At 40.9% G+C, this 15,947-nt stretch overlaps 1 protein-coding gene across 1 annotated transcript in view; it reads right to left on the bottom strand.

Annotated features, from left to right (window-relative positions):
- Positions 1–15,947, bottom strand: part of SUSD1 (sushi domain containing 1) — a 129,031-nt gene that overhangs the window by 79,082 nt on the left and 34,002 nt on the right. The window contains exon 6 of the mRNA XM_041762146.1: positions 9,324–9,503. Coding sequence (XP_041618080.1) covers positions 9,324–9,503 — 180 coding nt within the window. The remainder of the gene's footprint in view (positions 1–9,323; positions 9,504–15,947) is intronic.

Here is a 15,947-nt window from a genome sequence, read left to right as displayed (position 1 = left end):
GGAAATGACATGCATCACCACACAGGACTATTCTTCAGAAGCAGCTTGGAGTCAACTAAATAAATTCTCCACAAGGTCCCTGGATATTCTGGGGCTCCTCTACCTGAAGCTATTAGTTCTGATTTATCAGAAAGTCATAATTTCTTCAAGTTGTCCTGCTTCTTTCAAATATTCTGTGTGAATTCCATGTAAAAAAAAAAATTGGCAATATGGGAAACTGTCTTAGGGCCTTGGTTCTGAGGTCACAGATTCCAATGAGTTGTGTTGGCTCTCTCTCCTCCCCTGCTTTACTCACCGTACCCCTCACTCCTGCTTCCTGGGGTGTCATTCCCCGTTGTGTAATAGAGATAAGCTTTGTGCCTCAGGCTCTGCTTTCCAGGAAACCCAAGGTAAGACTCCCATTAAGAAGGATGGGAAAGATAATTCTCCATCTCAGAAGATGCCTCCTTTCAACTCAGCCACCTCTCTCCCTTCTCAGCCTCCAACATGGGAAAGAGAGCTTGTACCTCAGGCACCTGTGGTATTGACTCACCTCCCCTGTACCCAGAACCAATGCTACCCTGAGACCCTGGTCTACTGATGATCTCTTTACCAAGATTTTACACCTTTACTAAATCATCCATCAGCAGCATTACTGGGTCTTGGGTAAGCCCAGGTCACGCTGTCAGTAAGTAAGAACAAATACAGACAGACTGGAAAACAGGAAAATTCCTGGACAGACATCAGAGGATCCCCTGTGGCTGTCTAAAGCATTCCCGGGTCTCTAAAGCATTCCCGGGTCTCTACACTAATACTTCTCCCAGAGCACAGACAAAATGAAATCAAAGAAATCCTCGAGTTGTGGACATAGGTACCCTAACAGATGTAAAGATCCTATCTGTTCACCCCCTTGGGAAGCATGAACATGACATTGGTGCCAGTCTTTCAACAGCTTGTACGAGCCTCAAATACTCTGGCCCCTTCCCTCCCTATCACCCTTCAAAGGCCCTAGAGCTTTGGACTCCTCTGCTCACTCACACATCCCTTTGATATTAACTTACCCCCTGGTCTAGAAGGAAAAGGAAACAGCCCACTCCTCATTTTGTCTCTGACTGCCAGTAAAGCAAATTTCCTTCTCACTGGGGACCCTTTTGCCACCCAGGCAGAGATTAGAAAGGAGACATGAAAGATTCCCTTCTTGTCCTTCCTTTTTGTTCATTCACTATGACAACAGCAAATGACATCTCAAAATTGCCATCTGCCTCCTGCCTGTGCCATGCTCTCTTGCACAGATGGGACCAAGATCTGATTACTGAGATGTCAGATATCTCATCCCAAGGAGCAGTTTAACAAAATGCAGTTGCTTTTCCCTCCAGTTGTCTCCAAATCAGCTGGAAAGACTTCTTTATAAACCCATCAGATATTAAACATCCACATAAATGCTGCCCTTTTAAAAGAGATACCCTAATTCTAATGGTATCGGTTACTGAAGACATTTCTGAGAGTTCTCTCTGGAACTGACTCCAAGACTCTATGCACCATTCACTGAATGATTACCGAGTGCCAAGCATCCTCCCATGCCAGGCACTGGGCTGTGACAATGATCAGAACATAAGTCCTTCCTTCAGGAACATGTTGTCTAACGGAGCAAACATATAAGCAGGTATATTACAACTCAATAAATTTTAGAACAAAGTTATACACAAGTACCGTGGGGTCTAGAGAAAGAAGCCATCCACTCTTACTGGAGGGCCTGGGGAAGCCGGCTTTGTGGAGGGCATGACCTTGATGGATGCATGGCTGAAGGGTGGGGAAGACACTTGAGCAAATAGGCAGCAGGTCTAATGCCTGGAATCATAAGAGGCTGTGGCATATTCAGAGTGCTGAGGAGGAGGCAAGACGGGATCAGACTGGGAACAACCTCCTTTGCCACACTAAGTGCACACTTACTCCTATGGGTAACTAAAAGGAAAATAATGGCAATAATGGCAATTTTTCTTTCTGTAGGAAGATAACTCTGGTGTTTTGTGAAGTAGACAGTGGAGCAGAATTGGAGCTCATAAGAGCAGAATACGCTTTACTCAGCAACTACAGTATCTCAGACACTGACAGATCCTTAAAGACCAGATCTCTCCTGAAGAGCAGTCATAAGAAGCAACAGTGAACATTTATTGAGTTATTACTAGGGAACTGATACTATATAAAATACTATAGTATTTTAAGTCATTTATCTTTTTTGAAGATTTTATTTATTTATTTGTTTATTTAGTTATTTATTTGAGAGAGAGAGCATGCACAAGAGAGAGCACGAGCTGGGGAAGGGGCAAAGGGAGAGGAAGAAGCAGCTCCTGGCTGTGCAGGGAGCCTGATGCAGGACTCAATCCCAGGACCCAGGGATCATGACCTAAGCCGAAGGCAGATGCCTAACCAACTAAACCACCCAGGACTCCAAAAGTGTCATTACCTTAGTCTTCAAAATAACCCCATGATAATCATTTCATGATACATGTAAGACCATCACGCTGTATGCCTTCAACTTATGCAGTTGATGTATGTCAATTATTTCTCAAAAAAACTAGGGGGAAACATATTAAAAATCAATTTAATTTAAAATAAGCCCATGGGAATATAAAAAATAGTGAAAGGGAATAAAGGGGAAAGGAGAAAAAATGAGTGGGAAATATCAGAAAGGGAGACAGAACATGAAAGACTCCTAACTGGGAAACGAACTAGAGGTGGTGGAAGGGGAGGCGGGTGGGGGGTGGGGGTGACTGGGTGATGGGCACTGAAGGGGGCACTTGATGGGATGAGCACTGGGGGTTATGCTATATGTTGGCAAATTGAACCAATAAAAAATAAATTTATAAAAATAAATAAATAAATAATAAAACAAAATAAGCCCATGAGCTTGATATTATTGTGTCCATTTTCTAGACCAGAGGCCTAGAGAAGTTACGTAACCCGCCCAAGGTCATGCGGGTTGTAAGCAGTCAAGTCAGGATTCAAAACTAGAATTGCCAGGCTCCAAGACCAAGAACTGGGGCATTGTGGCAGTTGTTCAGCAAAGAAGTGAGGAGGTAACCTCGGCCAGGTATTAAAGCCAGGAGACAACTCTGAAGGAGAAACACTAGGAGGTGAGTGATAAGGAACAGCCGGGAGTGTAGGCTGACTGCCAGCCTCTTGAGTTTGAGAGTCCAGTGGATTGTCTTTTATTGTTCTCCTGAGAAACAGAGAAGGAAGCGCCCCAAGTTGGTGAGAAAAGACTAATAAACTGTGTTTAGAACATGCTTGATAGGAGTTATCTACAGACTATCCAGATGAAAAAACGATCTTGAAAGTCAGCAAGGATGGTCACGGAAGCTGTGGGTGCTGGTAAAACATCCAGGTAGGACACGGAGAGCAGCCCAATGGCAGGACATGGGAAACATGGAACCCAAGGAGAAACTAGCAGACACACAGCAGCAGAGAGGGAGGAGAGTGGCTAGTGGGATGCCTGGAAGTCAAGGAAAGATGTGAAAGAGTGTCTGATTTCTCAAAAGTTTTCTTTTCCTTCCCACCAATTCCCCACAACCTTCTCACCTCCGATCCAAGAAGGACAAGAGCAGGTCATCATGGTATCAAGGAAAGCCTCCACCTCTTTCTTCTCTCACACAGTCCTTTATCCCCTGACAAAGTGTCCAAAATGTCATGACAAGTTTGACTTCAGCCAGAGATAGGTAGAGCAGGGCTGTGCCTTGTCCAGTTATAGGACACTTAGGCCTCACTGGATTTAAAAAAAAAAAAAAAAAGGAGGCACCAACCCCATCCAACTGAACTCTCCATTAGATTTGGGGAATCAAAGGGAGGCCTGGGTGGCTCAGGGCATGATCCCAGGATCCCGGGATTGATTCTCACATTGGGCTCCTACGGGGAGCCTGATTCTTCCTCTGCCTGTGTCTCTACCTCTCTCTCTCTCTCTCTCTCTCTCATGAATGAATAAATAAATAAAATTTAAAAAAAAGATTTGGGGAACCAAAGCTTCAGTGGGTAATAAAGTACCTCTGCTTTGCTTTGGATTCTTTATGTGGTACACACATGTATATAAATGTACGTATATAATAGGTATATATTTTAGTATTCAACCAGCATCCAGTATTTCTCTGCAGTATTTATCATATTTATAACTAAAGAATTTTGTAATTGGTTATTTAGTGCTTATCTCTCCTGGATGCAAGCTCTATGATAGCAAAGACTAGGTTTGTCTTTCTATCCCCAGCACCTAATAAAGTACCTTAGTTATTTTAATACTTATTATTTGGTTGATTGAGTGGATGAATGAATGAACGTACGGATATGTGATCAATAGTGCTAAATGTCATGGAAAGGTGAAGAGGAATGAAGATTGAAACTAGAACATGAATTTGACAGGTGGTCAGCAGGGACCTTGGGAGAGAGCTACCGTGGAGCGAAGGCGCTGGATGCCTGACTCTCCTTCCATAGGCTGGGAAGAGAAAGAGAGGCTTCAGAAGTCCCACTGTGGGCAGGAACTGATCCAGCAGACTCTGTTGGTTTCCAATTTTATATCCATTTTCTCTATTTTTGGAAACAGTAAAAGATCATAGAGAATAAATTCAGGTGACCCAAGCAGATGGTCAAGCTCAACATCATTTCTAGTCAAAAATAGTATCTGATTTCAAAAGTTAAATGACTGATCTTCTACTAGGACCCACAAACTATTTCCAAAGCCCGTTCCCAAACAGAGATTACAAAACGGACACATTCTGATAATGGCAGCATCAACTGAAATCAAAGTGACTACTTTGAATAAGTGCATGCTTAGCTATAAGAGTTCTGCTATATTTCTTTTCCTTTCTTTTTTAAGTCTTTAGAGTCACATACAATAGGTAGAAGTAGCATGGCTTAGAGGAGTGCTTTTCTAAAATGCATTATCCACCTTAGGATGATTTTTTTATGGCACATGAATAAATGTATATATGTTGGATTGTATTGACTTTTGTGTATATTAGAAAAAATACACAATTCATCCAGCTCATAATATCACATACACTACAGAGTATCTTTGGTCAACGAATTTATATTATAATTTAAAATTTAAAATTAAAAGGAACTTATTAAATAAATGTATTATTAATTTAATAACTTAACATTGCATTATTATTAAATACTTTTGTTATGGCAAACATTATCAGGGGAGTATACAAATAATTTGAGCTTGGGAAACACTGGTAGGAGAGAGATCGTGGGCTTTCTGGGCTTCCAGACCGAAGTTCAAATCCCATCCCTGCCATTTGCTAGTTACTGAAGGGCTCTGTGAAAGTTTGCCTAACTTCTATGAGTCTCAGGTTACTCATCTATGAAATGAAAAATAACAATACTCACTTCACAGGGTTTTTCAGAGGACAAAGGAAACCAAGCATTAAGATCCCCAGCAGAGCCCTAGGCATATAAGTCGGTACACAGTCCACGGTAGCTACAATGCTTGACAGTCCAAACATTATACACATATTCAAACAAATCCCAGCCATGTGGCTATTTATATAAATGTGTCCATTTATTCCAGCTGACCTTTGTTTCCCATCTGAATTGCATTATCACTGCAAGTGAAAGCTTACCAGGCTGAAAAGGAAGATGAACAACAAAACAGGAGGGCCAGAGGCTAACAGGAGGCCCAGAGGCATTTGGACTCATGGCCTGAGTCAGGGTAGGGAGCTCAGAATCGCTCCCAGCTGGTCAACAGTCTGTGTTTCAACAGAGATGTTACCCTTCTACGAGTGTGGCATGAGTGAGCATCAACCTTATAATTATTAACTCAGATTCTAAACATGAAAAGCCAAATGACCTGAGCAGAATGAAAGCCAGGGACAGTCTTATCAAGAATGAATCAGCCTCTTTGATCTTGAGGTAAACCAACCCACTAAACATCAAGCTTCCACCTGGGGTTTTTCCAGACACTAAAATGGTTGCCTAATTCTCAGCTGTCTGGAGGTTCCAGTCCAAACTGGCCTTAAAGGAAAAAAAAAAAAGGAGGGGGGCAGGGAGTCCCTCCACCCTGCCAGAGTTCACACTCCATTAAAAACATATACAGATCCATGCTGCTAATCCAAAGAAGCAGGGCCTCCAAAAATATTCTTAACGAAAAACAATCCAAGTAACGTGAAGATAAATTATTCTACCCAATTTGGAACTAAACATTCAAGTATAAAAAGAGGGGTAAACAATGAAAACACAGAGCAGAGGTAGAAGGCATTCAGACGTTAGGCAGAAAAGCAGAAAATGGGAGGAAAATCCAGAAGTGGACATCAAAGAAGGTAAACACAAAATACCCAAAGGGAGGTGGTATAGGAGAGGCGTGCAGAAATGGGTGAAAAACAGGGAAAAGAAGGCAGAAGGGGGTTCAGCTGGGCAAGAGCCATGGTAATCAGCATCTCTCACTACATTTCCAGAAGCCTCTCCTACCTACCCACCCAGATCGTGTGCACTGCACGGTGAATTAATCAGCATGCAAATCACTCCCTTTATCTGCGGAAATTGAATTTAGCTGCCAATCTTGATTGAGGGCATAGAGGCCTCCTCCCAGAAAGATCACAGCTCTCAGGGAAAATGCCTTTTCTCTCCTTAAATCAAAGCTTGTATAAACCCAAGGAAACAGCTGCAGCTGGAACCACAGACTTTGTGAAAGGTGGCAGGCTGAGGACGGTAATTATAATTAGCAGTTACATAACATGTTTGTTCTTCAAAGTGCTCTACAAGCATCAGCTAATTAATAGCTTACTATGCCCCATGCAGATCCACTGGTTTTTCATGTAGTGGCTAATCCCTGTACCCCCACTGAACTCTGAATGGTGGAAGCAGAACAGCTTGAGCAATGAAGCAAATGGCTGAGGGTCCAGAAGCTCTCTGCCCAGCTCCCTTAACCAAGCGCTCCCTGAGTATCTCAGGGCCAGGAACATTGCCCCAAATGTTTTATTCAGCATCGCATGAGACGGCTGCCTCACTTCCTCCAAACAGTTCTTAGAAGTGCCACTAGAGATACACTAATAGGGTGGAATGACCATCACTCTGGTCCAACATGGCATTAGCTCTTCTCGATTTCCCTAATTAGACTGGGACTCTGGAGTCCTTGGTGGTAGTTACAGGTCTGCCCTTGTTTCTCTGTGCGAGTAGGGTTAAGTCAACGAGACCTCTCTATGAACAGGCTGGACTAGATCTCTGGGTTCTCACCCACGTCTACCCTTCTTTGTCCCTACGTTTGCAGTCTCTAGCCTACATCCTCTTCCAATCTTAGTAGAGATGAGAGAATGTGGGAACTGCATGGCACAGATGGCTCTAGCAGCAGAGCTGAATTCTTCGTCTATTCCAGGGATGCTTTACCCAAGAATTTCGGAAGTCCGTAGACATCCTGAGTTTGTAAGACATTATATGTATATGTGTATGTAGGTTTCTTTGGAGAAAAGCCCGTTTACCCTGTTGCCCCATAAATTCCAGGAAGGTAGTGTCTAGCAAAGTACCTCTACACATAGTGTAAGCTAAATAGGTATCTATTAAGTCAATTTGATAGATTTCACCAAATTCCTAGCCCCAAAATGGTTACGAACCACTGCTCTCTGGACAAATAATCACCAGCAGTCCTCATGTTTTGCTTGCTCTGGCTAGACTTTTCTATGGGAAACTTTGACCCAAAACATGCTTACCACAATCCTGCCTCAGGTCAAATCAGAGACCCAGACCAAAGATACGTCGAGATTTCCCTCTTTAGAGATTTGTCATTAGCGCCAAGCAAGTCAACATCTAGAATTCAACACATTCAATACTAGGAGACAACTGCCTATCACTCCTTCTGCCCAACCATCATAAACGGAGTCACTGCCTTCTCCCACCTTGTTACTTGGAGGCAGTGGTGTGAAATAAAACATGTAGAAGTGCGTACTTGTGAGTCATGAGAAGACCTTCTTCAAGATAGGCCAATAATTTCAGTAAAAGACCTAACATGTACGTAGGCTTTAACCTTTTCAAAATGTTCTCCACAGATGATCTCATTTGATTTTTTCTCAATAACCCTTTGAAATAAGAAAAGCAGCCTTGGGATCCCTGGGTGGCGCAGCGGTTTGGCGCCTGCCTTTGGCCCAGGGCGCGATCCTGGAGACCCGGGATCGAATCCCACATCAGGCTCCCGGTGCATGGAGCCTGCTTCTCCCTCTGCCTGTGTCTCTGCCTCCCTCTCTCTCTCTGTGTGTGTGTGACTATCATAAATAAAAAAAAAAAAAAAAAAGAAAAGCAGCCTTTATTTTTCCCCCTTTTATAAATGAAGAAACTAAGCAAATAATGCCTTACCCGGTGACACACCACTCATACATGACACTGTTAGAATTTGAACGGATGTCTCCAAACCCCTTTCACCAGTAATTCCGTTATGGGGTATATACCCAAAAGAATTGAAAGCAGGCTCTCAGAGATATTTGTATGCCCATGCTCACAGCAGCACTATTCACAATCGCCAAAAGGCGGATGCAACACAAGTGCCCACCAGTAGATGAATGGATCAACAAAATGTGGTAAATACATATAATGGAATATTATTCAGTGTTTAAAAAGAAGGAAATCCCATCATCTGCAACAACATGGATGAGCCTGCAGAATATGATGCTAAGTGAAGTAAGCCATTCACAGAAGGACAAAAACTACATAATTCTGTTTATAGGAGGTATCTAAATTAGTCAAATCCACAGAAACAGAAAGTAGAATGGTGGTGCTGCCGGGAGGAGGAAATGGGGAGGTAACGTTTAATGAGTGCACGGTTTCATTTTTGCAATATGACAAGGGTCTGGAGATTGGTTGCACAATAATGTGAGTATACTTAATACTTAAAAATGGTTAAGGTGGTAAATTTTGTTGTGTGTATTTAACATAACATAAAAAATAAAAAATTTTAATTAAAAATTTTTAAATAAAAATAAACACTAAAACCTCTTTATCCATTACACCACCTTTTCTCTGAAAAGCTGCCAACGTGTGCTAAGTTAGGACTTTTGAGTATGCCAACCCCCCTAAGAAAATGTTTAATGGAGAAAAATTTCTCAGCCAGCCAAGTAGAGGAGATAGAAATCACTGTGATTTCAGGTGAGTTGCAAAGATATATGTGTGAAATTTTCTGTGCACTTTATTTTCCCAATCCATCCTCAAAATCTTCAGGATTTAGCTGGCAAACCTCAAGCCAGGTGCCCAGTCAGGTAAATGGCACAGCCAGGCAGAGTACACAGAGGGAGCAACAGGGCAGCTGGAGGTCCCACCACTCCTGCTGGGTGTCACTTCCAGGAAACAAAAGCCCCACCAAATGGAGTCCATACCTGTGCATGTCAAAGTACTTTCTCTCCAAGTGCCTTTCTCTGTGCAAACAGAAGTGATCTTTCCTCCCAGGCTCTCAAAGCCCTCTTGACAGACATAGTGAGCCACACTGCCCAGGCTGGAGCTGTGATTCCCCACCAGGACCGCATGCTGCACTTCCGGAGGATGGCCACAGTTGATTTCTGCAATGGGAAGTAGCACAGCACTAGTTATGACCCCCCATTTCTTTCCTTATAATTCATATTATAGAAATAAACACTTAGTAATGATAGAGTCCAGTCATAAGGGAAAAGAGAAAACATGAACCCCATAAAAAAATCCAGTTGCAGATATAGAAGACTGCTCAGAAGTAAAGAGATATATGCCTGACGTCAATGAAATTTACAAACACGCACACATAGAAAATATTCTAATTATAAGATTATTTACATTATGAAGAATTCCTTGGTCAATGAAATAATCCATCCCAGGGTTCTTCTAAATATTAAGATTTTCAGGTACCTTTTACTATGTATCATGAGATCACAAACTCCTAAAGTAGATGATAACGCAATTGTAGTTTTGTTGCCAACTGATTATTAAATGAAATATATACAAAATCTTTGAACTTTTTTTTATAATTTTTTTTTAATTTTTATTTATTTAGGATAGTCACAGAGAGAGAGAGAGAGGCAGAGATACAGGCAGAGGGAGAAGCAGGCTCCATGCACCGGGAGCCTGACGTGGGATTCGATCCCGGGTCTCCAGGATCGCGCCCTGGGCCAAAGGCAGGCGCCAAACCGCTGCGCCACCCAGGGATCCCAATCTTTGAACTTTTTAAGGCAAATTAATAGGGAAAGTACATACAGTCTCAACCTTCACTTTATGTTTCTATAAAAGAAAATAATCAATTGCATAGAGGAAGACAAGCCTAGAATTACAAAATTGACATGAAATTTCTTCTCTGCAACTCTGACAACTAGAACACACTAGAATATTTACAGAAACTATCTGAAAGAACTGGAGTATGATGCTACTATTTTAGACTTACCCAAATTCTATTTCACATAAGACTAAAAGTCTTTTTCAGATATTTTACAATTTTTAAAAATTCATATGTGTATTGTTTCTGGAAAAAAAAAAAACTCCTGCCCAACAACAACAATAAATGAACCAGAATAAATATCCTCAGAAAAGTGGAGGACAGGTTTTAGAAGAAACACTAGCAAAGCAATGAAATCAGCATGATGTGCAGATAAGATACATCTAGTAGTACAGGATCCTACAACGAAAAGTTGAACAATGTAAAAAAAAAAAATCCATAATTTGAAAATAAAATTCCAAATTATTTCAAAAACTCTGAGCAATGAGGGAAAGAAACAAAGGGAAGAAACAGACATGCTAATTCCTCCTGCAGTAGTGGGAAGTTCATAGACACAATTTTATTCAAGAAAGCATAATAAATCTAAAATAAGGAGGCCATAATCATTCCAAATGTAGCCAAGAGTCCCAGTTAGACCCAAATGCAGAGAAAAAAATATATATAACATTTGATATTCATTCTGATTTTTAGTTTTCTCCCAAGTCTGTAGAAAGGCAAGAAAATTAGGCACTTTTGACATGCAGGCTTTTAAAATGTAAGTGCGAGGTGCCCAGGTGGTACAGTGGGTTAAGCGTTTGACTCTTGGTTTCAGCTCAGGCTGTGATCTTAGGGTCGTGAGAGGAATTCTTCATAATGTAAATAATCTTATAATTGGAATATTTTCTAGCTCTGGGCTTAGCAAGGAGTCTGCTTGAGATTCTCTCTCCCTCCCCTTCTGCCCCTCCTGCTCATGCTCACTCACACTCTTTTTCCCTCCCTTTCAAGTAAATAACTATCTTTTTAAAAAATAAAATATAAGTGCATTTATTGAGATAAAGAATTCAAGATAGATAAAATGGTATCATTTTCCCAAATCCCCATCAACCACTCTTGGCCTTAGAAAAAGATAGCTTCTCTTAAATGAATTACCAGTACAGAACTGGTGGGTTTAATGGAACTGCACATGCCTCCATCCCAGTGTGAACGCCTGGTCTGTTGAAGAACCCAGAGTTCTTTCCCTGAGGGAGGCCTCCCAGAGCAGGCTTTCATCTGTTGTCATGAACACTCTCATGAGAACATCAATACAACAGCTCAACCCACCTGACCAGTCACTCGCCTCCGAGATTTTAAAAGAAGAGTGAGTCTCTGATCAGTGCAGACTGACATCATGAGCAGTTATGGGACCAGAACCAGGTGCTCATTTCATAAATCCTCCAACCCTGCCCGCCTTGCAAGTCCCATATTGCTCACAGGGATTTGTTTTCTTTTCATACACATTTACTAGACACCAGGCTTCTTGGCCCTCATTAGGCTTTTCCCAGCATCAAACCTTTAGACATATCAACCGTCCCAAAACACTGCAAGACATGAGAATATTTGTGTGTACATAAGCAACCAACCGAACAGGTGGTTAATGTTTCATAAGGCTGCCCAGTCATTGTTGACATCTAAAATATCTTCTAGTTAAAGCCAGGGTTCAGTTATAGCAGGAAATAGAGGGAACAGCAGTGAAGAGATTGAGGGTATAGGTTTATGTAGGTTTATGGACCTTGAAACTAGAATTCTAAATAATACATTGGAGAGGTTTGGGAACCCAGTGATAGGTAATCAGATTAAGGGAGAAGCAGAGATTCTAAAGGTATAAGAGTACAGAAGATATCTAAATTGGCTTCCATCCTTGGACATGACCAAGAATAATGGAAGGCACATAAAAATACAAGATTTTTTAAGATTAATTACCACAAATATTAATTTGGGAGTTGATGAGAGAGTAGTAGCTTGGTCTCTAGGGACTAAGGTTCAGCAACTCAAGGCGATGCCCAGTGGCAGGCAACGAGGACTCTCTGAGATCCCATGCTATAGCTACTCAAGTTGGATAGTCTCTTGCGGAGAGATATTTAGAGAAGATTCTAGCATGGCTTGGATTAAACACATGGTTCTAAACAGCTGCTGTACATCTGAATTGCCTAGGGACCTTTGGAAAAACACCCATGCTGGTGGCTCACAGCCTCTCCCCTCACCCAGAGATAATTCTTCTGAATCAGTGGCACTGAGTTGGGTTCTTGGCATCCACATTTCTACAAGGTTCCAAGTTTGATTTTTATGCACACACTCAACTCAGAACCTAAATTAAATACTAATATGAATAGCTACCATTTATCATCACATGCTTGAGGGCTTAATGTCTTTCTATGAATATATTATGTCTCCCCAAATATATGGCCAGTTTGTAAAGGACAGAATCTTTATTTAATCATCTCTTGTACCCCCCCATGCCTGCTTAAATAGTATGTTTTGCATAGTAAATACTCAATAAATAATTGTTCATTGATAGCTTGCTACTGCTTTATCATTGTTCAAGATGCAGTAAATGTTACTTTGAAATGAATAACAGCCCCTGAGGAAGGAAAGAGGCATCAGTAAATTGTAAGTACAAATAACAAGTATACATTACCTTTAGATTTGTAACCCAACAGCAGTAACACACACCTACCAAACGCCAAGTAAATGAAAGCAGAGTAATAGACTCACAAAAAACTAATCTCAGTTTTCTACCAGGAAATCCTGGGAATGTTGTTCAGACTTCAGTCATTTTAATCATAATAGCATTCATCAAAATTCTCCTAAACATAAGCCTATTAGATAGATATTATCTTATTTATTCCTCACAAAAAACCTTGCAAGGTAGATGGTTTTTTCTCATGTCGTTTATAGATATGAATATGGAGCTTAAGAGCCCCTAAGAGCTCGTAAGGGCTTAAGTCTCATTCAAAAGTCACACCACTAGTGAAAGATAGAGCTAGTATTCAAGCCGTGGGATGTATGGCCCCAAAGTCCAGGTCCATTAAATCTGAGGAGCCTCACAATAAAGGGGTTCAGTGTAGACCCTGATTAGGACTGAGCTTAGAAGTTAGCTCAGGAGAAAAAGTTGCATAAAGGAGCATTCAAATCAGTATGGAATGGTTCTACAACAACTTCCTCTGCCAAATCTTGTTTCCAACAGCTTTCCCAGAGCAAGACAGCTGCTGGAAATAGACTTACCCCTACATCTGTGAGATACCCTAAAGCTGCCTTAGTACTGTTGTTTAACCCCATAACCCCATAACATAACCCCATAGCACATGGCCCTGTCACAGATATTCCCATCATGCTTAAGAGAGATCGCAGCCACTGCCACTTCTACTCAGACCAAATGGTACCCAAGAAAGCAGGTGACTACTCTTAAGAAATACTTCAAAACCAATCAACAGACGCTGCAATAGGTGGTAATAAAAATATGGTTCTACACAAAATGCCCAAAGTTCTCAATATCACAAGGAAATAGTCCATTTAAAAACAGTTTATATTCAAAGGAAAGGAAAAAATAAGGAGCACAAATCTGCATTAGATATGCATTAGGGGTGTTCATTTAGGCACACATTTCTCTAGTTAATTATATTATGAGGGAACAACATTTGGATATGTATCAGCAATACAGTCAATTAATTATGACCATGGCTGGAAATTTTTTTAAGATTTATTTATTTATTTGAGAGAAAGAGAGAAAGCACACAAGTGGGGGGAGGGGAAGATGGAGAGAATCCCCAGGCGGACTCCCTGATGAGCACAGAGCCCCATGGAGGGCTTGATCTCAGGACCCTGGGAACATGACCTGAGCTGAAAACTGAGAGTCAGACACTTAACCGACTAAGCTACCCAGGTGCCCCCATGACTGGGAATTTGTCTTTACTATCCTACTATCTGTGATTTTATTCAAATAATCAGCTTCAAAACAAGTCTCCTTAGGGGAGGGGGGATGTGCTGTGCCAGTTTCAAGGACCACATTCAGACTATAACTCTATTTCATATCTTGAAGGTAAAAATGTTTATCCACACTACTAGCTTTAATATTCTACCCAAGAAAATATTCCAGAAGGAAATCTATTTGATGAAAGGTATTGGCAATCTGTGGCATCTAAATCAACAACTGGCTGTGTGGCCAATGTCATCCTCATTGGCTGCTTCTCATTATAAACATCAGCACAATAATGTGATTGATTTCAGAAATAACAGAATAATATAAGCTCCATCTAAAACTGTTTTAGAGACCAATAAATACCAAGCTGAGAAAGAAAAAAACAGACCAATAGTGTCCATAAATTGAGGCAGATGTTTTGCCAACTGCCAGGAGAATGAATGATAGACCTATTCCACATGCTGATATTGACTCAAAAAAAAGTCTTCCCAGAGAAATAAACTACTAGCCGGGGAGCTTTGGCAGAGGAGCAGAAACAAGTATGAAAACTAAAGAAAATCATATTAAAATCAGCTTTCATCTACACAACAATAACAGAAATGTCACTCTTGCACCTTAGAGTCAAAGCAGATTTACATATCACCTAGAGATCAGTGGGCTGTGGCAGGTTGTAAGGGTCCAAACAGTCTAGTGGATTAACACCAGAGTCTCCACTATATGTGTGTTCTAGATCAGATAATTCAGCACGTAGACCTGTATTTGCTTCATTTGTAAAAATGTCCCTTTTCCCTCTTAATGGTAAGCTCTTCGTGCACTATATCTACATCCCATATTTTGAGAATATCCCCTGCAATCATGTGTTATTAATATGATTATGAACATGAGTCCTTGTGATGTATACACATAAGAATTATAGCCTAAGGAATGGGCTGAAAAATGTAACCGTAAGACAGTTTCACACACTTTCTGGCATGCTCCTAAATTTGGCCACATGTAGTTAGAGCCTCATTCCAGGATCATTTGAGTCCTAAATTCCACATATCATCAATGTGGGGGGCTGGAATCCAGCATCTCGGTATGTGGCAACTTGCATTTAGAAAATGTTATTATGATCATCAAAGGAAAATAGGAGGGTTATACTATCCATGAAGCACATTCTCAAGGGTAGCTTATTAACTGCTGTAACTAAGCTAATGAGCTCATTAGTACCAAAAAGTCCACTCGCCCTTAAGGCAGCAGAAAAAAAAAATAATAACTTTTTGATGTATTTGTAGTCTAGAGTCTTCTATGAACTTTAGCCTCGATGAACAATACATTTCCTTCAGATCGTATTCATAGAGGAAGCTCACCTGGAAGAAGAAAAAACTTTCCATTTCACATAACAACACTTATTGCCAACAACTGGTGTCTAGTACGAAAACAGCTAGAATCCGAAGACTTCAGAAACTGCAGGGCTGACAGGCTAGGGGGAAAAAAATGAGTGCTGGGAAGAAAGAGTTTATCAGTCTATCTCTCATAAGGATCTTCCATTTGTAGAAGTGATAATGGTTGTTGAGACGCTTTGAGCTGCACATGGATCTTTCTTTTCTCAAAAAATAACATTAAAACTCTTCATCTTAATGCTCTACTTGTAAACAGAATATTTAAAATGAAAACTAATAAATTAGGTAACATGAAAGCTGGAGAATTTTAGACCTTCTCCCCCTATGGTAGGAAGTTTCACAAAGATCTTACATTTTTGTCAGAAATACTACCTGCCACTACCCACTAGATTATGACCCTCTTATTATGATGGTGAATACGTTTCTTGCTGATTCTCAAGCTCCCACT

Source organism: Vulpes lagopus, chromosome 7, assembly GCF_018345385.1.
Source record: "Vulpes lagopus strain Blue_001 chromosome 7, ASM1834538v1, whole genome shotgun sequence".
Lineage (NCBI taxonomy): Eukaryota > Metazoa > Chordata > Mammalia > Carnivora > Canidae > Vulpes > Vulpes lagopus.
The sequence above is the reverse complement of the archived record's forward strand: the minus strand, read 5'-3'. Positions and strand labels throughout refer to the sequence as shown.